The sequence below is a fragment of the Anthonomus grandis genome, chromosome 13 (genome assembly GCF_022605725.1).
Source record: "Anthonomus grandis grandis chromosome 13, icAntGran1.3, whole genome shotgun sequence".
NCBI lineage: Eukaryota > Metazoa > Arthropoda > Insecta > Coleoptera > Curculionidae > Anthonomus > Anthonomus grandis.
In genome coordinates, this window is record NC_065558.1 from 14,997,041 (window position 1) to 15,020,561 (window position 23,521).

Sequence of the window (23,521 nt, forward strand, 5' to 3'; positions counted from 1 at the left end):
TATACGATAAGAGGTCGCTTAAAAGGCGGTAAAGAGAAGTAAAGTAATGTTAGTGCTTAATAAAATGCCATTTTTAAATGAAGAAAAAAAAATTAAACTTTTTTTTCTGCGTTTTTTGTAAAATAATTTTTATTAACTCTTTTATCTATAAATAATTTAGGTTTATTAATTTTTAAATACGATCCTCTACTTTTTATTGTTGATATAGGTAAAATGCTTCGTTAGCTTCATTCTTATAGAGAATCATGTTGATAAAAAATCTGATGACTTGAAAATAATATAATATGTTAAAGGTATAATAATATTGTAATTATTTTTTCGTTTTTATATTTTAATGATTATTTTTATATAATCGGGCCGATAATTAATCATAAATTAAATACATTATAATTTCGAAATTGTAAACAGTGTAAACCATTATGCAAATCGAATCTTCTTGATCCCTTTCATAACAAAATTATAAATTAATGATTTTTTTAAATTTACTTAAGTTTAAAAATGATATATATAAGTTGGTCGAGAGATTTTTGTGTAAATAAGTTACAGTTAGAAAAATTGAACAATTTTAGATACTTTTTCTCGTTTTCTACCTATCACGTTTAAATAAAATTAAAAAAGTTAAAAATTTAAAACACTATTGTCGACTGTCCCATTAAAAAATAGAACAATTAAAGAGTCAATAAATTAAGTCTAAATATATTTCATTTATTTCTTGGACGAATGTTGTTCCTGCTATATGTCAATGAAATCTCTCAAATTCCAATTAGGGGCAATTTTACTATCTTTGCGGATGATACAACAATACTTTGGCATGACACTGACCCCAAGAGGTTAAAGAATATTATTGATGAAGATTTAATTCTTGTAAAGTCATGGTGTGAATCTAATAGATTAACTTTTAATATTTCTAAAACTAATATTTTAACTTTTAAATATAACTTTGGAACTGTCACTTTGCAAAATGAAACATTGGGTTCTTCTGAAACATGCAAATTTTTGGGTCTGACGATTGATAAGCAATTAAAATTTGAAAATCATATCTCCCCTTTAATAGGGAAGCTATCATCCAACTGTTATGCTATTAGGGTAATAACACATTCTCTGGGACTTGATGTGGCTAAAATTGCCTACCATGCTCTTATTGAGTCTCATCTGAGATATGGTATTGTGTTTTGGGGTGTGTGCTCTCAGTATTTGCTCAGCTCTATATTTATTTTGAAAAAGAGCCATACGCACATGTGTAGCTCCCTTTCGTAGCCCCTGTAGGCCATTATTTTTAAAACACTGTCTGTCCTGGCATTGCCATGCCTTTTTATTTTAGACACAGTCTTATCCACAAAAAATATCGCCATCAGGAGTTACAATCGCCGAACAACCTTCTCTTTACCTCTGCCTATCCCAAAAAGTGATCAGATTGATTAAGTTCCTATTGTGTACGGGGGCAGAAGGTGAAAAACGTGTTAATAAAAATATAAAGAAACTTTTACTTGATAAAGCATTTTATTCTCTAGACGAGTTTTTAAATACAACTTTTTGACAGTAAAGAGTTTTGCATAGCGTGATGTGACTTCTTACTGCTTTTTCTTTTTTTTCTTCTTTTACTTTTTTAATTGTGTTGCGTATGTTCTATATTCTATATATGTAAGAATTGTTAAAATTTTTATATTTTTGTAAAAGATTATGTTGTCAACTATCTTTAAGGTTTTATATAATGCTTTGTTAACAACATATTATGTTATGTAGCAATAAAGCTATTTTTGACTATATCTATTTAAATTAATCAACTATTTTTCTTGCTTTGTATAAATCTAATCCTATGTTGTAGGATTCGAGCCAAAAACTCAACCCAAACGTAAGACTGAACCAACCGAAAAGAAAATTTATAAAAAACCTGTTTACACTCCACGACAAAAACCAAGCGATGGTAAGTCCGACTATTTAATATTTTTTTAATTTTTGTTTTTAAAATTTTCTTTACAGCGGAAACGATTCAACGGATGTTGGCAAATTTGCCTGCCAAGCGTTGCCGGCGCAACGTCATGTCCCTCGATGCCGCCTTTAAATCGAAAAAGACGAAAAACACAAAACAAAACGCTCAATCGCCGAGTACAAATTCGAAATTAAAATGCGGCAAAGCGATCATGGTCAAACACGCCTCGGATAATCCTAATCACAATCAAAAACGAAGAAATTTACGGAGCCTTAACAGGGTTTTATCCAGTCGTATTTTAGATGTGAACTCTACCTTGATGGTCAAACGGAAGATAAAAAGATTAAGAAGTCAGCGGTTGACCAGAAGCACTGCCGCTGTTGATATTGAGGAGAATGAGCGGGATGTTAGCGAAGAGGCGGCACAAAAGAAACGAAAAGGGCCTAAAATAGAGATTGAAACTAGCGAGAGTAAAATGCGACCTAAACGAGCTGTAGGTAACAGATTGAATCTGAAAAGCTTTTTCCCTGTAAAGAAGAAGAACTCTAACATCCAAAATAAATCAGTGGATGATTACAATGACGATAGTACGCCCGCTTTTTCACAACACAAGAACAAAAAGGGAGGCCTCAAAGGGTTCGTCAGGGCCTTAAGTTTGAGAAAAAGAACTTCTCGCGAGGAGGAGAATTTGAGGCGTGACATAAAACCAACTGCAACACCAGAGACGAGCAAACGGAAATTAAGCCGCTGTTTCCGCAACGTGATCAATAAAGTGAAAAAATTAAAAATAGAGAAGATCGAGAAAAAACCTGATTTTATAGTACCGGAGCCTTTTTTAGAGAAACCACAAGACCACAACGTCACTCCTTCAGAATCAGAAGAAAACCAGCCAGATACAGAGAAACCTCCCCCTATACCGGCAGACTCAAAAGAAAATCCTCCGATACCGGAAACGATTTTTGATTTGGCCGATAAGGAGGGAGATAAAAGTCTGCAAGCCAAAGGCGAACTAAATTTCGACACTAAAATACCGGACATTCTGACGCCAGTGGCCATAGATACCACTTTAAAGCCCAAAAGTATTCCTATGGTATCCCCAAACGTGAAAGGGAAAATCCGTAAGCCAAATCGCGGCTTAAACGACTGTATCGCTATGTTAACTAGCAAACTGCAAAATAAGGATGATAAAGTTTCTTCCTCACTGGAAAGCCTGTTTAGCACCAGTTCGACTACTAGCGTAGAACCCCGTGCGATTCCCAAACCGCCTATCGTAACTTTCACACCTGCCGTAGAAGAAACTGCATTGGATCTCAGTAAGAAGTGTATCAGCACCCCTAATTTGACTGATATAGCGGTGAAAAATCATAAACCTTCGACAGTGACATGGAATTCCGTCGATGATATTATCCAGCAAGTGGTTGCGAGTAGCATGTCCTACACCATGGAAAAGGAACAAGAGCTGATTGGCAAAAGAACAAATTTGGACGATACAATTGATTTTGTGGTCAACAGTTGGTTTGATAAGCCTAAGAAACCCAAAAAGAGGCGTCATTCTGACAATAATTTAATTACCAACATCCTGTTTGGCAAGGACAAACTTATTATTGCGCCATCTAGTAATCCTCAAAATGACGACCCATTGATTGCCAGGATTAAAGAGTGTGTCCTAAAAACTACTGCAGAAGTGCAGGACTCTTGCAAAACAAGCAAAGAGAAGCACGAACCGGAAATAGTATTAGATAAAACAGTTCCTTTATCAACTATTCCGGTTTCACTGGCAGAGGAAACGTTAAACTTAAAAGTTGAAAATAGCAAAGATATAACGGAAACTTCGACCACAGACAGCCTTAAAGAAAACTTACAAGAAACTCCTAATACGGACCAAGTAATTGTAAAAAAACCGCGCAAAAAAAGAAAATTAAAATTCTGCCAAAGGAAACGTACATCTGCCGTCAAACCTACAATTGTCACAGAAGAAGAAATTTCCACAATATCGGAACCTGTTGAAAGTGGCGCGTCAGCAACTGAATTTTCCTCGCAATCACGCTCCTCAAGTGAACCAAATTTAAGCGAAATGCCTTCAAAGGTCGATAAGCCTTTGGCGACATTAAACTCGCAACGGACCAGGAGAAAATCGAAAAGTTCTAAAAGGCTGGATAAGCTTGACATTGACATGTTCAAAGAGTTTGCTTTGGTTATCAATAAAAAGACTAAACGGATTCCTCCGACCAACATCGTGGATGATAAACTAGATGAAGCCAATACGGAAATGGACCTGAACGATTCAGTTGAAGAAATGGACATGGAAATCGAAGATATTCCCATTAATACCAATATTATTGAAAGAAATGACCTTAGTTTCGTTCAAGTGATAAGTCCAAGGCCGGAGGAACTGGCAGCTGTGTCTAACGACTTGGATCCACTAGGCCAGGAAACTGAATTAAATCTGGCTGCACAATCAAAGGAACCTACTGAAAAAAGCCCTTTAAGGAACAAAACTGATGGTTTTGAACAGGCTGACGTTAATGATTCAAAGGACGAAATAGACGGAAAGATTTTTATCAGTACACCCGTAAGTCAGAAACTGGAAGATTCTGACCATGCAGATAATAATATATTAGAATTAGATAACATACCCGCAGAAGATCATGGTTTAACGTTACAACAGTCAGATCGATCTCCACGCGATGCCAGTAATGTATTGGACAACGGTTCAAATCCAAAACAATCAAGTAGTATTGAGAAGGAGGCCGATCAGCCTGTAAATAACGTAATTTTATCAGATCAAAAAGAGTCGGAAGTTGCAGATCAGTTGTTTACTGAAAATGACAATACTTCACAAGTAACTGAAAATACTAATGATCCTGTAGAAGCTATAACAAATACAGTTAATTCAGCTGAAGTCATAGAAAATGAGGAAATAACGGAAAGTAAAAAAGTGCCAAAAAGGCCTCAGAAAAAGGTTAAAAGAAAATATGTGCGAAAAAAACCACGAGGCCAAAATGCTTGTTTAAAAAAGGATGAGAACTTGGAAACAGTGGACTCTGAGAATAAAGCCATGCCCACAATTGATTTTGTACCAATCAAAGATGACCAACAAAATCCAGAAACTACTGAATTAACCAGAATTTCCCTGGACGATGAAAAAATAGACAATCAAACCAATTCAGAGGAAATAACTACTTTAAATATCTACTCTAAATCTTTTGAAATTGTAAAAAACTTACCAGAAGAGGATCCTATTGCGGAAAATGCAACCGAAACCACTCCAAAATTGCCTAAAAAACGTGGACGAAAAAAATCAAAGACAACTCCTCCAGTGAAAACTTCTCCAGTTCAGCAAGATGCAACTCGTCTAACTCCTGTGCTAAACAAAATCGATTTATCTCCAGAAATATTGATAGAAAATTGTGCAGAGGCAACAGTGAAACCGGTTAAACCGAAACCACGAGGAAGACCTCCAAAGAAAGGGCGAGTTTCAGATGCGAAATTGAGCGACTCAGAGTCACCTTTGGTTGAAACCTGTAAACAGACAAGTACAGGCATAGTGGGCGTAGAAAAGAGTGAAGATCCTCCAAAGGATTCGGTCGAAAAAGAACTAGACGTTGAAAATCATAAGAGCGGTTTTATTGCAACATCCGATGAAGAGACGATAGAAGAAAAATTGGAATCTAGGAAAAGCGAGGAAAGGTTCAGAAAAAGTGAATCCCCTAAACTTATTATTGCCGAACAACTTGCTGAGGTGAACAATATTGGAGAAGTTGCAACAAAAACAAAACGAAATCGTAAAGTTATCAGTTACAACGAGGACGAGTTGGAGAAAAAGGCGCTTGAACATGCGGCAAAGCTCAAAAAAATTGCCAAGATGAAAAACAAGGAGAAGAAACTGAAAAAAGGCACTGAAGAAGTCCAACCGGTACAACAAATTCTTGAAAAAATTGAATTAGTTGACACATCAAAACCAAAAGTCCTGCAGCTTGAACCGATTGGGTTCAATAAGGGGTATTATCCAGTAATAGCCGAGGCAGTAGTAGATATACTCCACATAGATCAAATAGAAGCTTTAAAGGAGGTCAATAATGTTACGAAATATGGTGATTTGTTGAGGCCACTTGTGAATTTAGACTTGCTCACATTAACTGATGAAACAGAAAGAAAAGCAATTGACTCAGTTTTCAAACCACAATCTTTAGATGGCGCAATTAATAATATTAATTCAACGATTAGTTTAGAAAAAAAGGACGTTGAACCAACTTCACCAAATGCATTTTCTGATCTAGTTAGACCAAAAAAGCTAGAACCTTCGGAAGACTTAACTAAAAAACTCGATGAAAAGTTCTTGAATCATCTAATTCCTTTAGCACCATTGGAATCAGGTTCTTTTCTGAAAGACTCAGAGTTTCTAGGTGATATATCAGCAAGCCCCAATAACATAAAAGATTCAGCGTTACCAAATAAATTCCCTGATATTAGTGATGAGAAAAAGCTTCAGTCTGGAGGTAAAAGTCCGATTGAGAAGTCCAATAGACATTCTAAGAAGGCCAATCAAAATGTCAATCTGCTGAAAGAGGAAGTTAAGATAGGTTTTGAAACAATTGGACAATATGAACCAGAAACCTCAGTTGATTTACCTGAAAGAACCAATAATATTATTCTTGAAAAAGCAGGCGTTAATTTAGAATATCCTATTGCAGCTATCCCAGAAGAGTTGCCTTCTCGAAATAGTAAGGGAAGATTCAATAGAAAGTCTAAAAAAACTAGGACTTCTATTAATCCTATTAAATCAGCTGAACCGGAGTATGTGGACCCAGTTTCTGTTGAAGAAACACCAAATTCTATAAATGAAACTGCCAATACCGCGATAAGTTCTGTTAATGCTGTAACTCCAGATAAGAAAGATAATTCTATAGATTTCCCCTACAAAACTGATTCAGAATATTTATGTTCTTCAAATAATTTCACAGAAAGGCTCAATAAAAAACTTAGGAAAACTACAAAAGAACCTTTTGGGGATAACATAGTTGAGGCAGCAAATTATAAAAATGACATAAATTCGATTGAAAATGAACTTCAATATTATCCAACTGACGCAGCAAATAAAAGATTCAGTACGACGTTTAATAACATATCAGAGAAAAAAGAAGTTATGGATGAGCTTAAAACCCTTCAATCTTTAGTTGATTTGAATTTAACTTGCCCCAAAAAACTCACAAAGAGCAGCAATAATACAGTTCCCTTTAAAGAAAGTGTTCAAACATTATCGAGTAAAACCGAAGAAATTGCATCTGCAGATATTAATGTTGTAAGATCAGATAACTGCGAAATTGTTAATGTTGAAGAAGAGTCGTCTAAAAGTATTAATAAACTTGAAAAGGCAGAAGCACAGTCTGTTACTAATTTAACCAAAAAGTTAAGCAAAAAAACGAGGAAAAATAAGAATAATATGATTTCTGCTAAAGAAGAAACTGAAGCAACATTAATGGGCAACTTAGTATTACAACCTCCAAATGAAATAGATATGGTATCCAATAAAAGAGAAAGTAGTGATAATAGTACTATAGAAGAAACTGATGATTTAGGTTCACTCTATAAAAATCCTGTTACATCTGAAACAGAAGAATTACAGTCTATTGATATTTCAATAAAAAGGGACCACAAACATTCCAAGGATATTAAAAATGATTTAATTCCGGCTACTGAGGACATGGAATTATCCTTAGACAAAAATAAAACAGAGGTACCTCTAGAAGATATAGGAAAAACTGCTAATGAAAATATTACCGAAAAAGACGCAGTTGTGCCAGATCTGCATTATGAAAATCCTAATGCAACAGAACATCTAAAATCTTCAGATGAGCCAATTAAACAATTTAGTGAAATGTCTAAGGAAACCGATAGTTATACATTTCAAGGCGAAGAAGAAACTGGATCATCTTTATCAGGTCAAACCAATACAAACGATATACACGCTCAACCTGATAAAGCTTTAGAATCAAACAAAAATGATATTTTTAATGAAAATATTATTGAAAAAGAAGCTGTTGAGACTTCTGTGACAAATCCAGAGGAATTGCAGGCTTCACTTGATGATTTAAATAAAAAATGCAGCAGAAAGAGTAGGAAGACCAAAAATAATGTAATTTCGGCAGACGAAACTAAATCATCACTATTAACGAAAACTGAAACGGAAATATTTCAATATTTAGGCGAAACCTCTATGGAGCCCAAAAAAGAAATTGTTACTGGCAATTTTCTGGAAAAAGAACTTACTTCAGATCTTACAACTGCAACAGAAGAGATACAGTCCCCAGATAATTTAGCAAAAAAGAACACTAAAAAATCGAAGAAAACCATTAATAGCTCATTCCCTGAACAAGAAGAAGTTGAATCAACACCGTTGATCAAAACAAGACCAGAGGAACCAGAATTTACAGACGAGCAAGTTTTAAGATCCAATAGAAGATCCAGAAAGTGTATCAATTATAATGAAGATATGTTTTTTGGGAAACCTGCCATAGAGAAGAATGTAGATGTGATTACCGCTAAAGACATTTTTGATTTTGAAGAGAGTAACTCAGATGAAGACAAGGGTTATAAAAGCATGTTAAATGACACTGATATTCCTGCAGAACAATCATATGAAAATTTAAAGAGCAAAGTGAAAAAGAGAGGGAGAAAGAAAGCTGGGGTAAAGGAGGCATTTGAGTTTCAGCACAATAAACAACAGATAGAAAATATATTCGATTTTGAGGAGAAACTTGATACGAGTAATAAGGAATCAGCTATTGAGACTGATGTTGTTAATGATATACCATCAGTAACCAGTGAAGATAACATTTTAAATAATGAAAAAATTAAGCAAAAAAAGCAACGATCAATTAAACAAAATAATTTCCTCGAAAATACAATAAATGCACCGTTAAAATCGGGCAACAAAACCAAAAACAAAAAGAAAGGGAAATCAACAGACACCCAAGAGCAAGAAGATATATTTGATTTCAAGGATGAAGAGGCTGATGTAAATGTAAAAGACGATATGGAATACCAATTAGATATGACTGACGGCTCCAAAATCAAAATTAAAAAGTGTTTTATAAACGCCAAACCTAAGAACGTTGAAGATAAACTTGACCATCGTGATATTATGGAACCTAAAAGTTTACAAGTTGAAGAAACTCCTCCGGAAGCCATTAAAGACGTCTTTGAGTTTGAAGACAGTTATTCTGATAAGGATAATGATAATAAGACTGAGAATATGCAGCTTCAAAAAGGCAAATCAAAAAAACGTAGGAAGGGCGGTAAACGTAAACAGGCGTTAGCTGCCAAAGAAGTTATTACTGAACAACTATTGGATGAACCTGAAAAAGACGATCACAAACGAATAAAAAAAAACTATACAGACTTAGACGTGTCAAACATATTAGAATCTGATTCGTCGAGCAGAAGATCATCGAAGAAGGTGGAACTAGTGACCAGTGAGGCTTCCATAAATGATATTACTTATAAAGAACCGAACAGTCATTCATTTATTGAGAAAGATATAAATATGGATGACCCAGAAAGTTCTTTATCTATAAAGAAGGATATGAATGTAGATGAACCGAATATACCGAAACTTCATGAAGAAATCATATACCAGAACATAGATGAAATTAGTTCTAAGGCATCAGACAGCTTTAGCAATGTTGCCTCTCCCTTATGCTCTCCTTCATATAATAGTGAAGATTCCTTGCCTCTGTTAGATCGGGTGCAAACTGATAACATCAAACCAAAGGACAATGACATTCTATTCGATCAGCTCTTACAACTCGGTCCGACATCAGAAAATAAGAATTCAGACTTGATTGAGGAGCGTCCACTAGAAAAATCCACTTTTGAAGGCCGTTTGACTAATATTAACATCAAGGAGTTGTTGTTGAGTAGCGTTGCGCCGCCTGATTCGTCTTATACAGACACTGAAGTTGATGAAAAGAAAATAGCAAACACCATTTTGCCGGAAGCCGTGACAATTTCTGCTCTCAAAGAGATGTTTTCGGAAATTAAACCTTTAAGTGAAATAATTAACAGTTCCGAAATGGATATCGCCCCGGTACTAGATGAAATCGATAAGTCGCTTGAAAGCGAGGATATTTATGATTTCAATGAGGATGTCCGTACTCCACCGATTTCTAAGCGTCGCAGTAAAAACATTAAAACTTCTGTAAAATCTAAAAAGCGACTTGATAAATCAATTGATAAAGAGGCCGAAGAAGAAGCACCTCTGAATGGTAAAATTAACTCAGAGACAGTTAAAGAATCGGATCTGGATGCTAATTTAAGACGCAGTCGACGTGGTAACCGTAAAGTGGCGTCTTACAACGAAAATGATCTGATTGATCCTCTAATTGATGCTTTGGAAAAGCGGCGCAGTAAAGGCAAAAAGGTTGAAGAAAAACTGATCCCAAACAATAATAAGCCAAACTTAAACAGCGAAGAGCTATTTGAGTTGTTGAAAAAAACTAATGACGTTCAAACTGCCAAGCCCCTTGAGCCGGTTTATAATGATGTTCAAGATGACGATGAATGCAGCTCAAACGGAGCTTTTGATAACGTTCCGGACGATGATTTTGACGAGGTACCTGATAAAGTGTATGACTTTACAGAAGAGTCCCCCAAGAATACTGATCTATTTGTCAAGAAAAGTAAATCACTAGACGCTGACTCAAATTACTGTGATATTTGTAAAAAATCGTTTATTAGACTGGAAAACTTAGTAAAGCACCGAACTACTCTTACTCACATTTCGAAACTATCCGAACTAGAGGCCAAAGAAGCTGAAGAACGCTCTAAAGCGGAAAAACTAAACAAACCCAAGGAAGATTTTGAGAACAATCCGCAGCCTAACCATTCATTGAAGTTAGTGGACATAATCAGTGACGTTCTCAATAAGCCTGTTCTACCAAACTTCGAAAATCAACCGCAAGAGTTTTTGCCCCCAATCGAAACTAACAATATCAGATATAAAAGTTTGGGCGAGCGTAAAAGTTTCGAATCGGAGCATTTTCAGCAAGCACCTGTTCCCTATCAAAACAGCATTTTAGAAAACCAAATCAACCTGCTCGAGAATATTATCGAAAACAATTTAGAAAATATCGCCAGCAATAACAGGCACAAACAAGAGAGCGACGAAATTTCCTATTGTTCTTCAGCTTCAAACAAATCGGCGTTGCAAATTAATACGGACGCAGATTTTATTAAGCCCAGCCAGTACGAGGAAATTTCCGAGGATTCGACGAGCGCCCGCATCTACGACGAATCGAAGCAACGCAAAACATTAAATAGAGACGAAGAATTATTTCTGGAGTGCTGCAGCCTGTTAAAAAGTGGCTCAGAGGTCTCTAACTCGGTTAAAACAGCGGCGGAATCGAATTTACTGAAAAGCAGAACTGTGATACCGGCGCCGGAGGAGGCGCAAGAGTATACTGACCATTCGAGAACCCCGACTCCCCTGGGTGATACTTATGACGATGATGCCTCGAATTCCAATACGATCTCTTCCAACTGGCACTTGAGCTCCGAGAGGTCTCTGGACAAGAATCGCAGTTTTTCGTTCAGGGAATTGAAGGAGAAGGAGGCGCCTGGCATTTCATTTGGTGAGGTGTTAACTCAGGGATTGAAGAACCAGTTTGAGAGCTGTGCTAAATCAGTTGAAAGGTAATACTTTATTACAGTAGAGTAGATTAGTTAGTCATAAAATATAAAGAACATAAAAAATACAGCACTGAATTATTAAGTTTGTCAAAATATTGCTTAAAATCACTAATTATACCAACCAAATAATAATATAACCAAATTTTACCAATTAAAAATATACTAAATTTGGCTTTCTTTCTTAAGGTTTCTAATGATGTTTCTTTGAAAAATATCACAAATCATTTTACAGTACGAGTCTCTAACTTGGGATAAATTCACAAAAATCACAGGTGTTCTTTTTTCGGAAATATGCTCGAACACATCGATTAGTATTTTAAATTGCCTTTATTTTAATGTAAAAAATTATACAGACTGACCCAAATGTGATATATGACGGCAATCCTATTTTTTTAACGATAAAGGGTTTTTATTAAAGGGTTTAACAAGTTACACATGCGTGCCATATTTCAATTTTTTTTTTGCTTCTTGTCTTTTTAAAAGATATCTTTCAAACATTATCTAATTTGAAAAATTAATTCAATTTAATAGTCGTTCTTTAATAACTGCTTAGAATACTCGACATATACATTGTGATAACAAATAAACACAAGTAAGGAAAGTACGATCGCATTCGATTCATATTTGTGCGAGAAAACTGTTTTTGAATTACGCCGTTTATAAAATGCCGTACTTAACTGATCTACAATTGAGTACACACTATTCAGATAGCTAGGGAACTTGAAATTGGTCAGTCTTCGGTGGCAAGGGTTTTTAAAGCTCAAAAATTATATCCCTATTAAAGAATAGACGTGGTAGGGGTGGGGGCGTGGCTGTCTATGTACGACAGATTTTTGAAAGCTCTTTAGTTTTTGCTGACATTGACTTTTCTGATAATTTAGAGTGTTTGGTTATTAAAGTAAATATAGGCAAAACAATTTTTTTTGTTGGAACAGTCTATAGACCACCAAGGTCAGATTTATTATCACATGCATGTCTACAGTATGAGAATATTATCATTCTGGGTGATGTTAATGTTAATCATTTTACAAATAATATTCTACTTGATTGTCTTACAGCTTATGATTTTACTCAGTTAATAAATGAGCCTACTCGTATTGCTGCTATGGCACAAACACTCATTGATGTTATCTATTTTAATAAACCCTCAAATGTTACAAGTACAGCAGTACTTAACGCTGATCTAATTAGTGACCATCAAGCTATATTCTGCTGTATCGAGATTGCGGCACGGAGTAGGGAGATAAAAACGAAACTCTATCGTAATTTTAAACATTTTAATAAAAATGATTTTTATAAGGACCTGAATAAAATTGTGTGGGATAATGTGTACTATATCAATAATCTAGACGAAAAAATTCAGTATCTTACTGGTAATATTTGCTAATTATTTGAGAGACATGCACCCTTTACGACGTCAAAAATTTCTAAGCCTTATACCCCGTGGATAACTGCAAATGTGCAGCTTTTTATAAAAGAAAAAAATAAGGCATTGTCAAGTTTTAAAAAATCTAAAAATTTGACTGATTGGGCATATTATAGACAGATGCGTAATCTTGTGGTGGGAATGATTAGGCGAGAAAAAAGAAATTATCTGCTCATCATTTCATCAGAACATCAGAGATAGTAAACAGTTATGGGGAGCTATTAATATTCTAAGTCTAAAAAATATCTCTAATCATTCTATTCCTTTAAATCTCCGAGATCCAAACAAAATTAATGACTATTTTGCTTCAATTTATAGCCCGTTAGGTAGTTGCCCCGAAGAAGTTGCAAATTTTCAGAACAAACAGTTTAAGCATGATCTAAATTTTTCATTTCGATTAGCCAAAGTTGAGGAAATGTCTAAAATAGTCTTAAGCCTAAAATCAAATGCATACGGTTGTGATTCAATATCAGCAATGTTTCAACACTGTATTCCAAAGCTATCTCCACATATTACGCATATTATAAACTGTTGCCTAGAAGCTGGTTATTTCCCGGGTATGTGGAAAATTTCTCTCTTAACACCTTTGGCTAAAATTAATAATCCAACTAATTTCAGCGACCTTAGACCAATTTCAATTATCCCGGTCATCGCTAAAGTTTTGGAAAAGTTTATACAGCCGCAAATTTATGACTTTCTCACCTCCAATAATATTATTCCGCATAAGCAATCTGGGTTTAGAAAACAACATAGCACGACATCTGTCTTACTAAACGTTACCCAAGAGATAATTTCTGCAATAGATAAAGGTGACTCCACAGCACTTATAATGCTTGATTTTTCCAAAGCATTTGACACCTTGGATCATCATTTGCTTTTGGCAAAATTGGCTTATTATGGCTTTGATAATGTTTCCCAAATGTTTTTTAAATCCTACTTATCCAACAGAAGGCAAATGGTGGTCTTGGAAGATCAGACTTTTTCAAATATCAAATATATAATATCTGAAGTACCTCAGGGATCTGTTTTGGGACCTCTCTTATTTCTGATGTATATTTCTGTTTTGTTTAAAGTTGTAAAATACTGCCAGATCCAGGGCTTCGCGGATGATATGCAAATTTATCATTCTTTTAAAGCTGAATCTGTATTGGAGGCATCAAATAAAATAAACGACGATCTTTCTAGAATTTCCTTCTTTTCTTCTCACAATAATTTAAAACTCAATCCTTCAAAGTGTTGTGTTATAACACATTGTGTTATGCTTCTAAGAACAAAAAAAGAATAGCATTGGACGGTTTAAAGCTTTTTGTGGGAGGTAATCAGCTAAGTATGGTTAAATGTGCAAAAAATCTTGGATTGCTTTTGGATGATGAATTGCGCTTTAAGTTACACGTTTCTAATGTTATTAAAAAGTCATACTATTCTTTAAAGCCATTGTATGCAAACAGAAATATAATTCATTTTAAGGTAGGGAAAAAACTGTGTGAGTCTTTAGTATTACCTATTATGAATTACTGCAATATTGTTTATTTTCCATGTTTAGACAAAATCACTGCGTACCGTTTGCAAAAGCTGCGAAATCAATGCTGCAGATTTATTTATGGACTGAGAAAGTATGATAGAGTCTCTGCATGGCTATGTGAACTTAGTTGGCTGCGCGTGGAAAATCTATTCTCTTTGCAATTGGCGGTTTTTGTGCATAGAGTGCTAGCGTCGTCTACTCCTCCCTACCTCCGCAAAAAACTTACTTTTCGGAAAAATTTACATGAAGCAAATCTGAGATTCATATATAAGTTGTCAATTCCTAGATATCGAACAGCCTTCTTTCGTCGTAGTTTTCTGTATAATGCTGTGGCAATTTACAATGACCTTGTTCCGAATCCTATAAAAGAAATGTCAGTAGCGGGTTTCAAGAAAAAAAAACTAAAGCTGCATTTTTTAACAAAACAGAATAGCTAAATTGTCAGTAGGTATTTCTTATTTTATAATTTTTTGATTTTTATGGACCAATGGGTGTATATCTGTTTATTTTTATATTAATATTAGTGTTACCATTACAAATGTAAATTTTTTTCTTTCTGTTGTGCTATCTAAAATAATTTTGCTTACTTTTTTTTAAATAGGTTAAGTAGATGCCTTTGGCTAGACTTCGCCTATGTACACTATTGAAAAGTACAAATAAAGCCATTATTTATTTAAAAGACGAGGAGTAAAAAATTAAAATTTGGCACGCAAGTGTAACTTGTTAAACCCTTAAGTTCGTTAAAAAAAAAACAGGGTTGCCATTTAAGAAAATAATGCATGACTTCGTATCTCACATTTTAGACATCCTGTATACATTTTTTTACATTAAAATAAAAACAATTTAAAATACTAATCCACGTGTCCAAGCAGATTTCCGAAAAAAAGGACATCTTTGATTTAGTGAATTTATTCCATTAAAGATAAAGTATTTACCTGAAAATTGCTAGAAATGTCCAACGAACTTAAACAATGATTAGTTTAATTAACTTGCAAGATCGTCGGCATCGAAATGAAAATTAAAAAATAAACATATGCTCTAAAAAAGTGCCCCTTAACGATAAACGTTCACCTCTTAAGGGTGACTTGTTTTTACATGAACCCGTGTAATTAATGTTGTTTTTTACTAATTAATAATTTTCTAATAGAGCCGAGGAATTTTCATTGGAGGATCCACCGTTAACTGAAGAACCGTTATCACCCATCTCGGACAAAAGAGATGACAGCGACTGCGAAACTGCTAGTAAAAAAATTGTGACAAAGGGTGCTAGAAAAGTCTACGAAGGCCTAAAAGTCTCAATTCCAACTGAAGACTTGAATTTAGAAGTTTTAAATACGAGTCCTCAGAATCGCAAACCAGATCCGATCAGAACGAGTCCGGATAGTCCCAGGGTGAAACCGAGAAAATCCAAACCGGTGAAAAAGTCTCAAGTGGGAAGCAACTTACTATTTAAAGTCACTAAGAAGAAAAGCCCGGTAGTATCTGCGGTGGCTGATGACGTGTTTATTAAACCCGATCCGATTTTGATCGAAAAGCCGAAACCGGAGAGCGATAATGATAGTTATTCGGACTCAATTGGGGCAGATGCCAAGTCTGTATCGAGTTTTTCATCAATCTCAACTGTGCCAATCAAAAAACCTGATAATACCCCAGAAAATATCACCAAAAAAAAGTACAAAATTATGGGGAAGATTTTCAAGCACGCCGCCAGGTCCAAACAAGATGAAATAGAAGAAGAGCTCCGAAATATCCCAGAGATTCCTGAAATAGACAACTTGGAAATGGTAGAGAATTACGTGCGAAGCTGTCAGGAGGTTAATAAGAGTCTATTATTACCTTCAGCAGGTGTACCAGAAGAAGCTTCGAAAAAACCCAAAATGTCTGAAGAAGAAATGAATCTCCTCTTTGACCAGCTACTCGGCAAAGAAATCCAGGAGACCCAAGCGATTATCGAAACAAAAACTAAACAAGCCGAACCCAAAAGAAAATACATCAAAACGAAAGGTCGTAAGAGGGCTCGCACCACCTCCGATGCCTCAGATGACGACTTTAACATAACGAAAACAACAAAAAAACGCACCAGCAAAAAGAACAACCAAGAAGACTCTGGAATTAATTTGGAATTGGAACTGAAAGAGTGCATCGGCGTGGCGAGCAGAAAAAGCCAACGGTCGTGCACCAGCGGAAAACAAAACGTCCTGGTGGAGTATTGGAGCTCCGACGAGGAGGCATTTGAGGCGATGCTGGAGAGCCAGATAACGGCGAAAAAGGAGAAAAAGAAACTGCTGACCGCGGAAGAGACGATGAAACCGCCTGCGGCACCACGACCACCCAGCAAACCGAGAAAGAAACCATCGCAATCCAAAAAACCGCCGATCTCCGCGGAACAAGCCGCGACGAACAGACGTAAGAGGGCGGCAGCCAATCCGCTCTACCATTGGTCCAGTTCGAGCGAGGACGAATCGCAATCGTTGATCGAGGTGAAGCCCATTAGGGAGGAAGACGATGACGACGATCGGCCTATTCAGCACGGCTGGATCGTCGGCGATTCACCGAAGAAATTGGTCACCATGTTGGCCTTGACTAAAGGTAAGAAAACGGACTTTGACGGGGTGAAGGAGCAGGGAAAACGGCGTACCTCTAATACGACCAGCTGACGATAAATGAACTTTTGTAGTTAAGTGATTGAGTGAGTGAGGTTAGGGTTGCTTTCCAAGAATGTTCGGGCTGAGAGAGAGAGATAAATTCATATATTATTTATGTCGATGACAAAAGGTTTATTTGTCGCTTATCATTGCCATCTTAGATGTATGGATTGCACAAAATGTCTCATGAGCATTTCAGAAACCGTAAAAATATACGCAATTTCGTGAAATCGTGGGTAAAAGAATTGCATAATTAATGCCTAAATGAGGGTTTAAATCTTAAAATATTCTATAAATTCATTTTTTATATGGTAATTTTTAACAACGAGTACTTTTTTTAATTCTGCATTTCGGTTTTACTGAGCCATCTTCAACCTGTTTTTTCTAATGTATTTTCTTTAGAAAAATTGTTTGGATTTGATATTGTTAGTATGCTACCGGTTTCATTTTCAGGCAGTTTTACATCCAGATAAAATCATTATTTTAAGCACATTAAATCCTCGGTTATCCGCCAGACGGGACCGAGTTTCGCCGGATAATCGACAACACAGATAATCCACAGACCATTTTTTTTTTAAATATTTATTTAGACAAACAAAAAGAAGAAACGTAATACAACATACATGTAACAAAAAGTAAAAGTTTCATGTACAAACGTATACATTAAAAAATATTATGTATTCAACTATTTATGTAAAAAAATCACTAATTATTGTTTGTTTGTTTTTAGGCTTTGTAACTTCTACACTTTATAATTTTCTTCATATTTCAAAAGTCAAAATCAAGTTTATTGTGCATTAATACAGCATATATACATAAAAGGTGTTATTCGCGTAAAACGATCTTCCATAACACCATACATTATACATACAATTACGGTACTGTTAAAAAACAATAATAAGAAGCAAACAGTTAAATAAAAATAAATATACAGACATACAGACATATTTCTCTGCTTAATATATGAAGACCACAGGGGAAAAAGAGGGAATGTCACGAAATAAAAATACTGAGATATATCCATTTTAAAGTTTGGAACTTCTAAGATTCTTAAAACTGAAATGGTTGAGATATGTCAAATATTATTTATTTAACTGTCTGCTACACGTATTCGAAAGCATTGCATTTCAAAACACATTTCTATACAAAAAATATACAAAAAACTAAAAAACTTCAATTCTCCATAGCAAAAATGAGGAATGTCCAAAAAAAAATCAATTTCCAAAGTAAAAAGGGGTAATGTCCAATATTTCGAGGTTTCATCTATCATAGTTATAGTATTTGTTCCATATTGATTTAAGACCTAAAAGTAGATAATATTCTATGAGTAATAGCAATAAACTAATCAAAGGAAATATCTTACCTCCGTAGTTTTATTGCTGCTTTTTCTTTTTGTTTTTAGCGGCATGAGGTAACTTATCATAATAGTTTTGAGCTTCTTGAGAACAGAACATTTTCAGAGCTTGCAAATCTTTAAATTTTTCCTCGCTTATTGGGATTAGACCTGAAAATCGTATTCTATGATTAAAAGTTTTATATTTAAAAAAAAAACTTACCTTCATACTTTCGGTCAGGATATAAAAATTCATCATTTCGCAATACAGGATAAATTCTCGTCTGTATAGGTGGTAGTCCTGAGCTTGGTTCCCAACACCCATTATAGGAACATCTATGTGAAACAAGTCGGGGGTGCCTAATTGTGACTTCCATTTCCCTCACGGGCGTATTGCGAATGGACAATTTTTCTTATAATTCAGCTTCACAAAAAAAATCTCAGTTTCTTATTATATCGTGGCCCTCTTCCAGGTTTTCGACATGAAATGGTGCTGGCTTAACTCTGGACCTTTCTATTTCTTCGACTCCTAAGTGCCCCCTAATTGGAAAAGTTATTTTGAAAGACTTCAGTCTTTTTTTGATATGAACAATATAATGCATGTATTTGATCATGTTATAACTTATAGTTTTTATTTTGACCCCCACACGAGTCGCAAAATACTTTAAGGTGTTTTATCTGGGGGTCACAGGTGTCTTTACGAGGGTACCCGAACGATATGTTGAATTTTGTATTAAAAACATTTCTATAGAACTCGTATGAAACAGGATGATTAGGAAATTTGTTTTGATATAGTTTATACATTTTTGCAATATTAAGATCTTTACTTAAATAAAGACGATCTGATTTTTTGAGGCCATAATGGCTTTTGTTTCCCTGAAATGATTTACCACTTTAACTGCCATGTGTACCATATATGGACACAAGGAATTTTATTTCTCGGCCATGTGTACACATATGAGACACATGCATTAGAAGGATTTTCGGCCATGTGTTCGTGGCTGGTACACATCTATTGTATATTTAAATGGGAACATCGATGGGTCTGGCATAGCATTATACTATCATAAAATGGCCTTGACTTTTTTAGTTTTTAGAGGTATAGCAAATAATACAATAAACTTGAGATAAGCATTTATTTTTTCAATTTTTTAAATGAAAATTCATAGTACATAGGCAAAAATAACATATTTTTTTTATTAAAAAAGTAACTAATAACGTCTGTTAAGAATTTTTTTTTTTAGTTTTTTTTTTGTGCAAACATGATTGGCAAAGAAACAGTCCAAACACACAAATGGGCTTCCTTTACATCCATTACATACATAAATAATTCTTTTGGTGTTCTTAACAGCATAATTTCTACCGTGTAGTTCGGAGTTTCTTTTGTAACAAGTCGTGCATCTACCTCGTTTGTTAAGAGCATTTTGAGTAAGCTCATGTTTTTGTTGAACTTGTACGGGAAAGGGTGGTTTATTCGTCTGTAAAAGTTGCAGGCACAGATTCTCTTTGAATTTTGGAACCGAAATTTTATTTTGGTTGATTGAATTAAAAATAATCAAAGAGTTCACCACTGAAGTGCCAGTTATCAACTCAAATGCCACCTTCCTGTACCATTTGACGGACTTTCGTAATGAGTTTGAGTAAGCTGTCATCTGATCTGACGTGTCCACAAATGATTTAGCATTATTATACTCGATAATCGCGGCTGGTTTTCTTTTGGGGCCTTGGGACCATAACTATCTTTTCCGCAATCGGTTGTCCATTAATTTTTTCTTTGCCGCAATATATTTTTACCTTATTTGTATAACCCCCCGGCAAACAAATTTTAAAAAGTTTTATTCCAAACTTGTGACGCTTTCCTTTTATGTATTGTCTAAAGGACAGCTTTCCTCTAAACGGAATCATCGTCTCATCAATGCAGACACACGACTCCCGAACCATACAACGATAAAAATTAGCGTTCATTTTTATCAACAAGACTTTGAACCTTGTGAAGTCTGTTATTTTCAGGACGCTCGTCATTGTTTGCTAAGTGAAACATTCGTAAAAATAATTCAAATCGATTTCGGGGCATATAATTGGAAATTTCACTTTTATATAATGGACTTCTGCGCCAGTAATCAGGTAATGATGGCTTTGAGTCGAGTCCCATCCAAATAAGAAACGCTATGAATGTACGAATTTCATTGTAATTAGTGTCTTTTCATGAATTTAGACGTGAATCTTTCGTAATCGCTTCGTTTATTATTGCGCTAAGAATTTACGCAAGTGACTAGACATTAGTAGAAATATCGTAATGCTAGGCCTTGTGTACCATAGGTGGGCACGGCATTTTTTATACAAAAAATAAAAAAAACACATTTTGTTTCATGATTTTTACTTAAAACAAATAGAAATAAAGTGTTTGAGACAAAAAAAATATTTTGGCCAACGAGACCCGTACAATTTTTTTCTCAAAATCAGCATGGCAGTTAAAGTGTTAATATGGGTAACCACATTTTCATTCGTCTGGTCAGAAATTTTTCTAGGTCGATTTAAATGCTTACCTCTCAAATCAACAGCGGCCTTACTCGATGTTTTTAGGAATTTTTGCAAATATTCTAATTTGGTTTTTGTAATCCCATGTATTGCCAAAAATGCCTTGTAGCATACATCGACTTCTAAAATTGCATTTTCTCTTACCACTTTGACACTATATGTATATGAATTAGCATGTAATAGAGCTACATTTTCATCTTTTCGAGGACGTCTTCTTTTAATAGATTTATATCTTATCAAACCACATAAATGTAAATTTTGTTCATTGTTTGATGCTAATAGATTAAAGTTCTTCAAAAGTGTCTGCCTTTTTTCACTACTGGTTTTCTTGAAACATCTCAGTCTTTTACACTTACAGTCATTTCCTACTTCATGACTGCTTACCTTTATTTTCTTGTTTACATCTGTAATCCGTCCATGTATCTTTCTTTTCTTAAACTTTTCACTGTGTTGCTGCTGCTCACTATTTTCATTTTCTTTCATGATGCACTTTTTACTTTTATATTTTGTACATTAAAACATAACCTTAACGCTGTAAACCGCAAAAATATGCACGAAAAATATTCACTTGTTTACCCTTAGAAAGCAAAACATAACTAAAATTAGAACCGGTAATCTGCATCGTAGCGATCTGTGGACATTCCATGTTGTTATCATTTTGCTAGTGGACAGTTCTTGTTTTTCCCCTGTATCCGGTATTTTAGACGCGGCTACTAACGGACTATGCCGTGATCTCCTACAGGATATGTCCTTATAATAAAATATAGACGTTTCTCTAGTAGATGGCGACGCTAACTCAATTTTTGATATATTGTGACATTCCTTTTTTTTCCCCTGTGGTCTTCATATATAATTGAGACTTATTAGTATTATGACTTCTATTAACAAAATAAAAAGAGAACTGGACTATTTTAACATTCTTTTTGATCACGTAAAACGTGTTTCAAAATAGAAAAAAATTATAAATACATTATACATTAACTAATATATGGTTTCCATTAAAAGCAAACATAACTTTGTTATTTGTAAAAATGACAACTGTCATGCAAAAACTTTAATCTACCCAAAACTTAAATTACCTTCGAACAGAATGACCACTTAAACTGTTTTGTGACTGCGATCCCTCTACTAAACATAAGAAAATCTCTATTTTAAGACCACTGCTCAGAAATTGAGGCTTATGACATCTAAAATGACTTGGTCAACGTCAATGGTATGTGATAGATAAATTTTTGTCATGACACCTTCTTTATACATAATTATATAGTTACATTTTCTTTCTTGTACATACCATATTGTTTATAAAAACCAATATACAACATTGTAGTTTAAATGTCACATATGTAGTTCTAAGTGAATAGATTTTTTATGGGTTTCATGTAGATTAATAATGAAGCATGGCTGAAGGCAGCTATTAGCGGAAATATGTAAAATAAAACGCCCCATGTTTATGTATGTTTATTATGAATTGTATCAATTCATTAGCGACTAATATTTTTAATATTTAAATTGCGTTGCTTTGATATAACGAGAAGAAACTGTTTTTAGTTTTTATGTGGTGGACTCTGATACTAATAGCAATTTGGTTTTCTTTAAAAAAAATGTTAACTTAATTCAGAGTTAAAGTAAATGCTGATCATAGTTTTAAAGAGCCTTTAGAATAATTTTGTAATTTGGAAATCTCGTAGGAAATAAGAGAGTATTTTTATTTTCCACCGGAGCCTCTGCAACGGAAATTTGCCATTTAATAGTGTTCAAAAGAGAATATATTATTTTCTCGCTCTGATCCTGACTATTTGCCTAGAACGTAACTTGTCAGGGCTGGAGCGAGCCCAAATTTACTTTTCATATCTATATATCTTGTACATAATAAAATATTATATTATAACTATATTATACGAATATGTTGTGTTCTCTAGATATTTTCGTGATTATCGTATAAAAAAAAATCTTAAGTTAAGATTAAATTGTTTTTATTTGAAACTGTGGTTAAAGAGAATTATTTGGTGCTTTAAAAAAAAATCTTTAAAAATTTTGTTTTTTCGACTGAATATTTATAGCTTTTTTGTCGTTTTACTTTCACAAATCCTTTGTATTAAAAGTACACGTTTTCGCGTTCACATTTATTCACCCGGTAATATATTTATCTAAGCAGCATTATGAATGTAAAACGTCATTTTTTATAATTTTGGTATAGTTAAATTGTAAAAATAAACCATCATTAGTTACACTTTGTCTTTTTTTTTTAATCCTTTTATTGTTGTCAACGTCCACTTCATTGTAATAAGATGCGTCCACAGTAGGACAATCCACATCTCTTACTACCAGACACCATAAGACGTCCCATCAATGGTATGGTATGTAGGGGGGCCAGTCAGCACTCGTTGCCCTTCTACAAGTAAATCAGTCCTGGTCTGTTCTGTATATCCTTCTTGAC

At 34.6% G+C, this 23,521-nt stretch overlaps 1 protein-coding gene across 1 annotated transcript in view; it reads left to right on the plus strand.

The window, feature by feature from the left end:
- Window positions 1–23,314, plus strand: part of LOC126743536 (uncharacterized) — a 51,907-nt gene extending 28,593 nt beyond the window's left edge. Inside the window, exons 5-7 of the mRNA XM_050450670.1 lie at window positions 1,826–1,924; window positions 1,981–11,623; window positions 15,716–23,314. Coding sequence (XP_050306627.1) covers window positions 1,826–1,924; window positions 1,981–11,623; window positions 15,716–17,225 — 11,252 coding nt within the window. The 3' untranslated portion in view covers window positions 17,226–23,314. The remainder of the gene's footprint in view (window positions 1–1,825; window positions 1,925–1,980; window positions 11,624–15,715) is intronic.
- The last annotated feature ends 207 nt before the right edge of the window (window positions 23,315–23,521 follow it).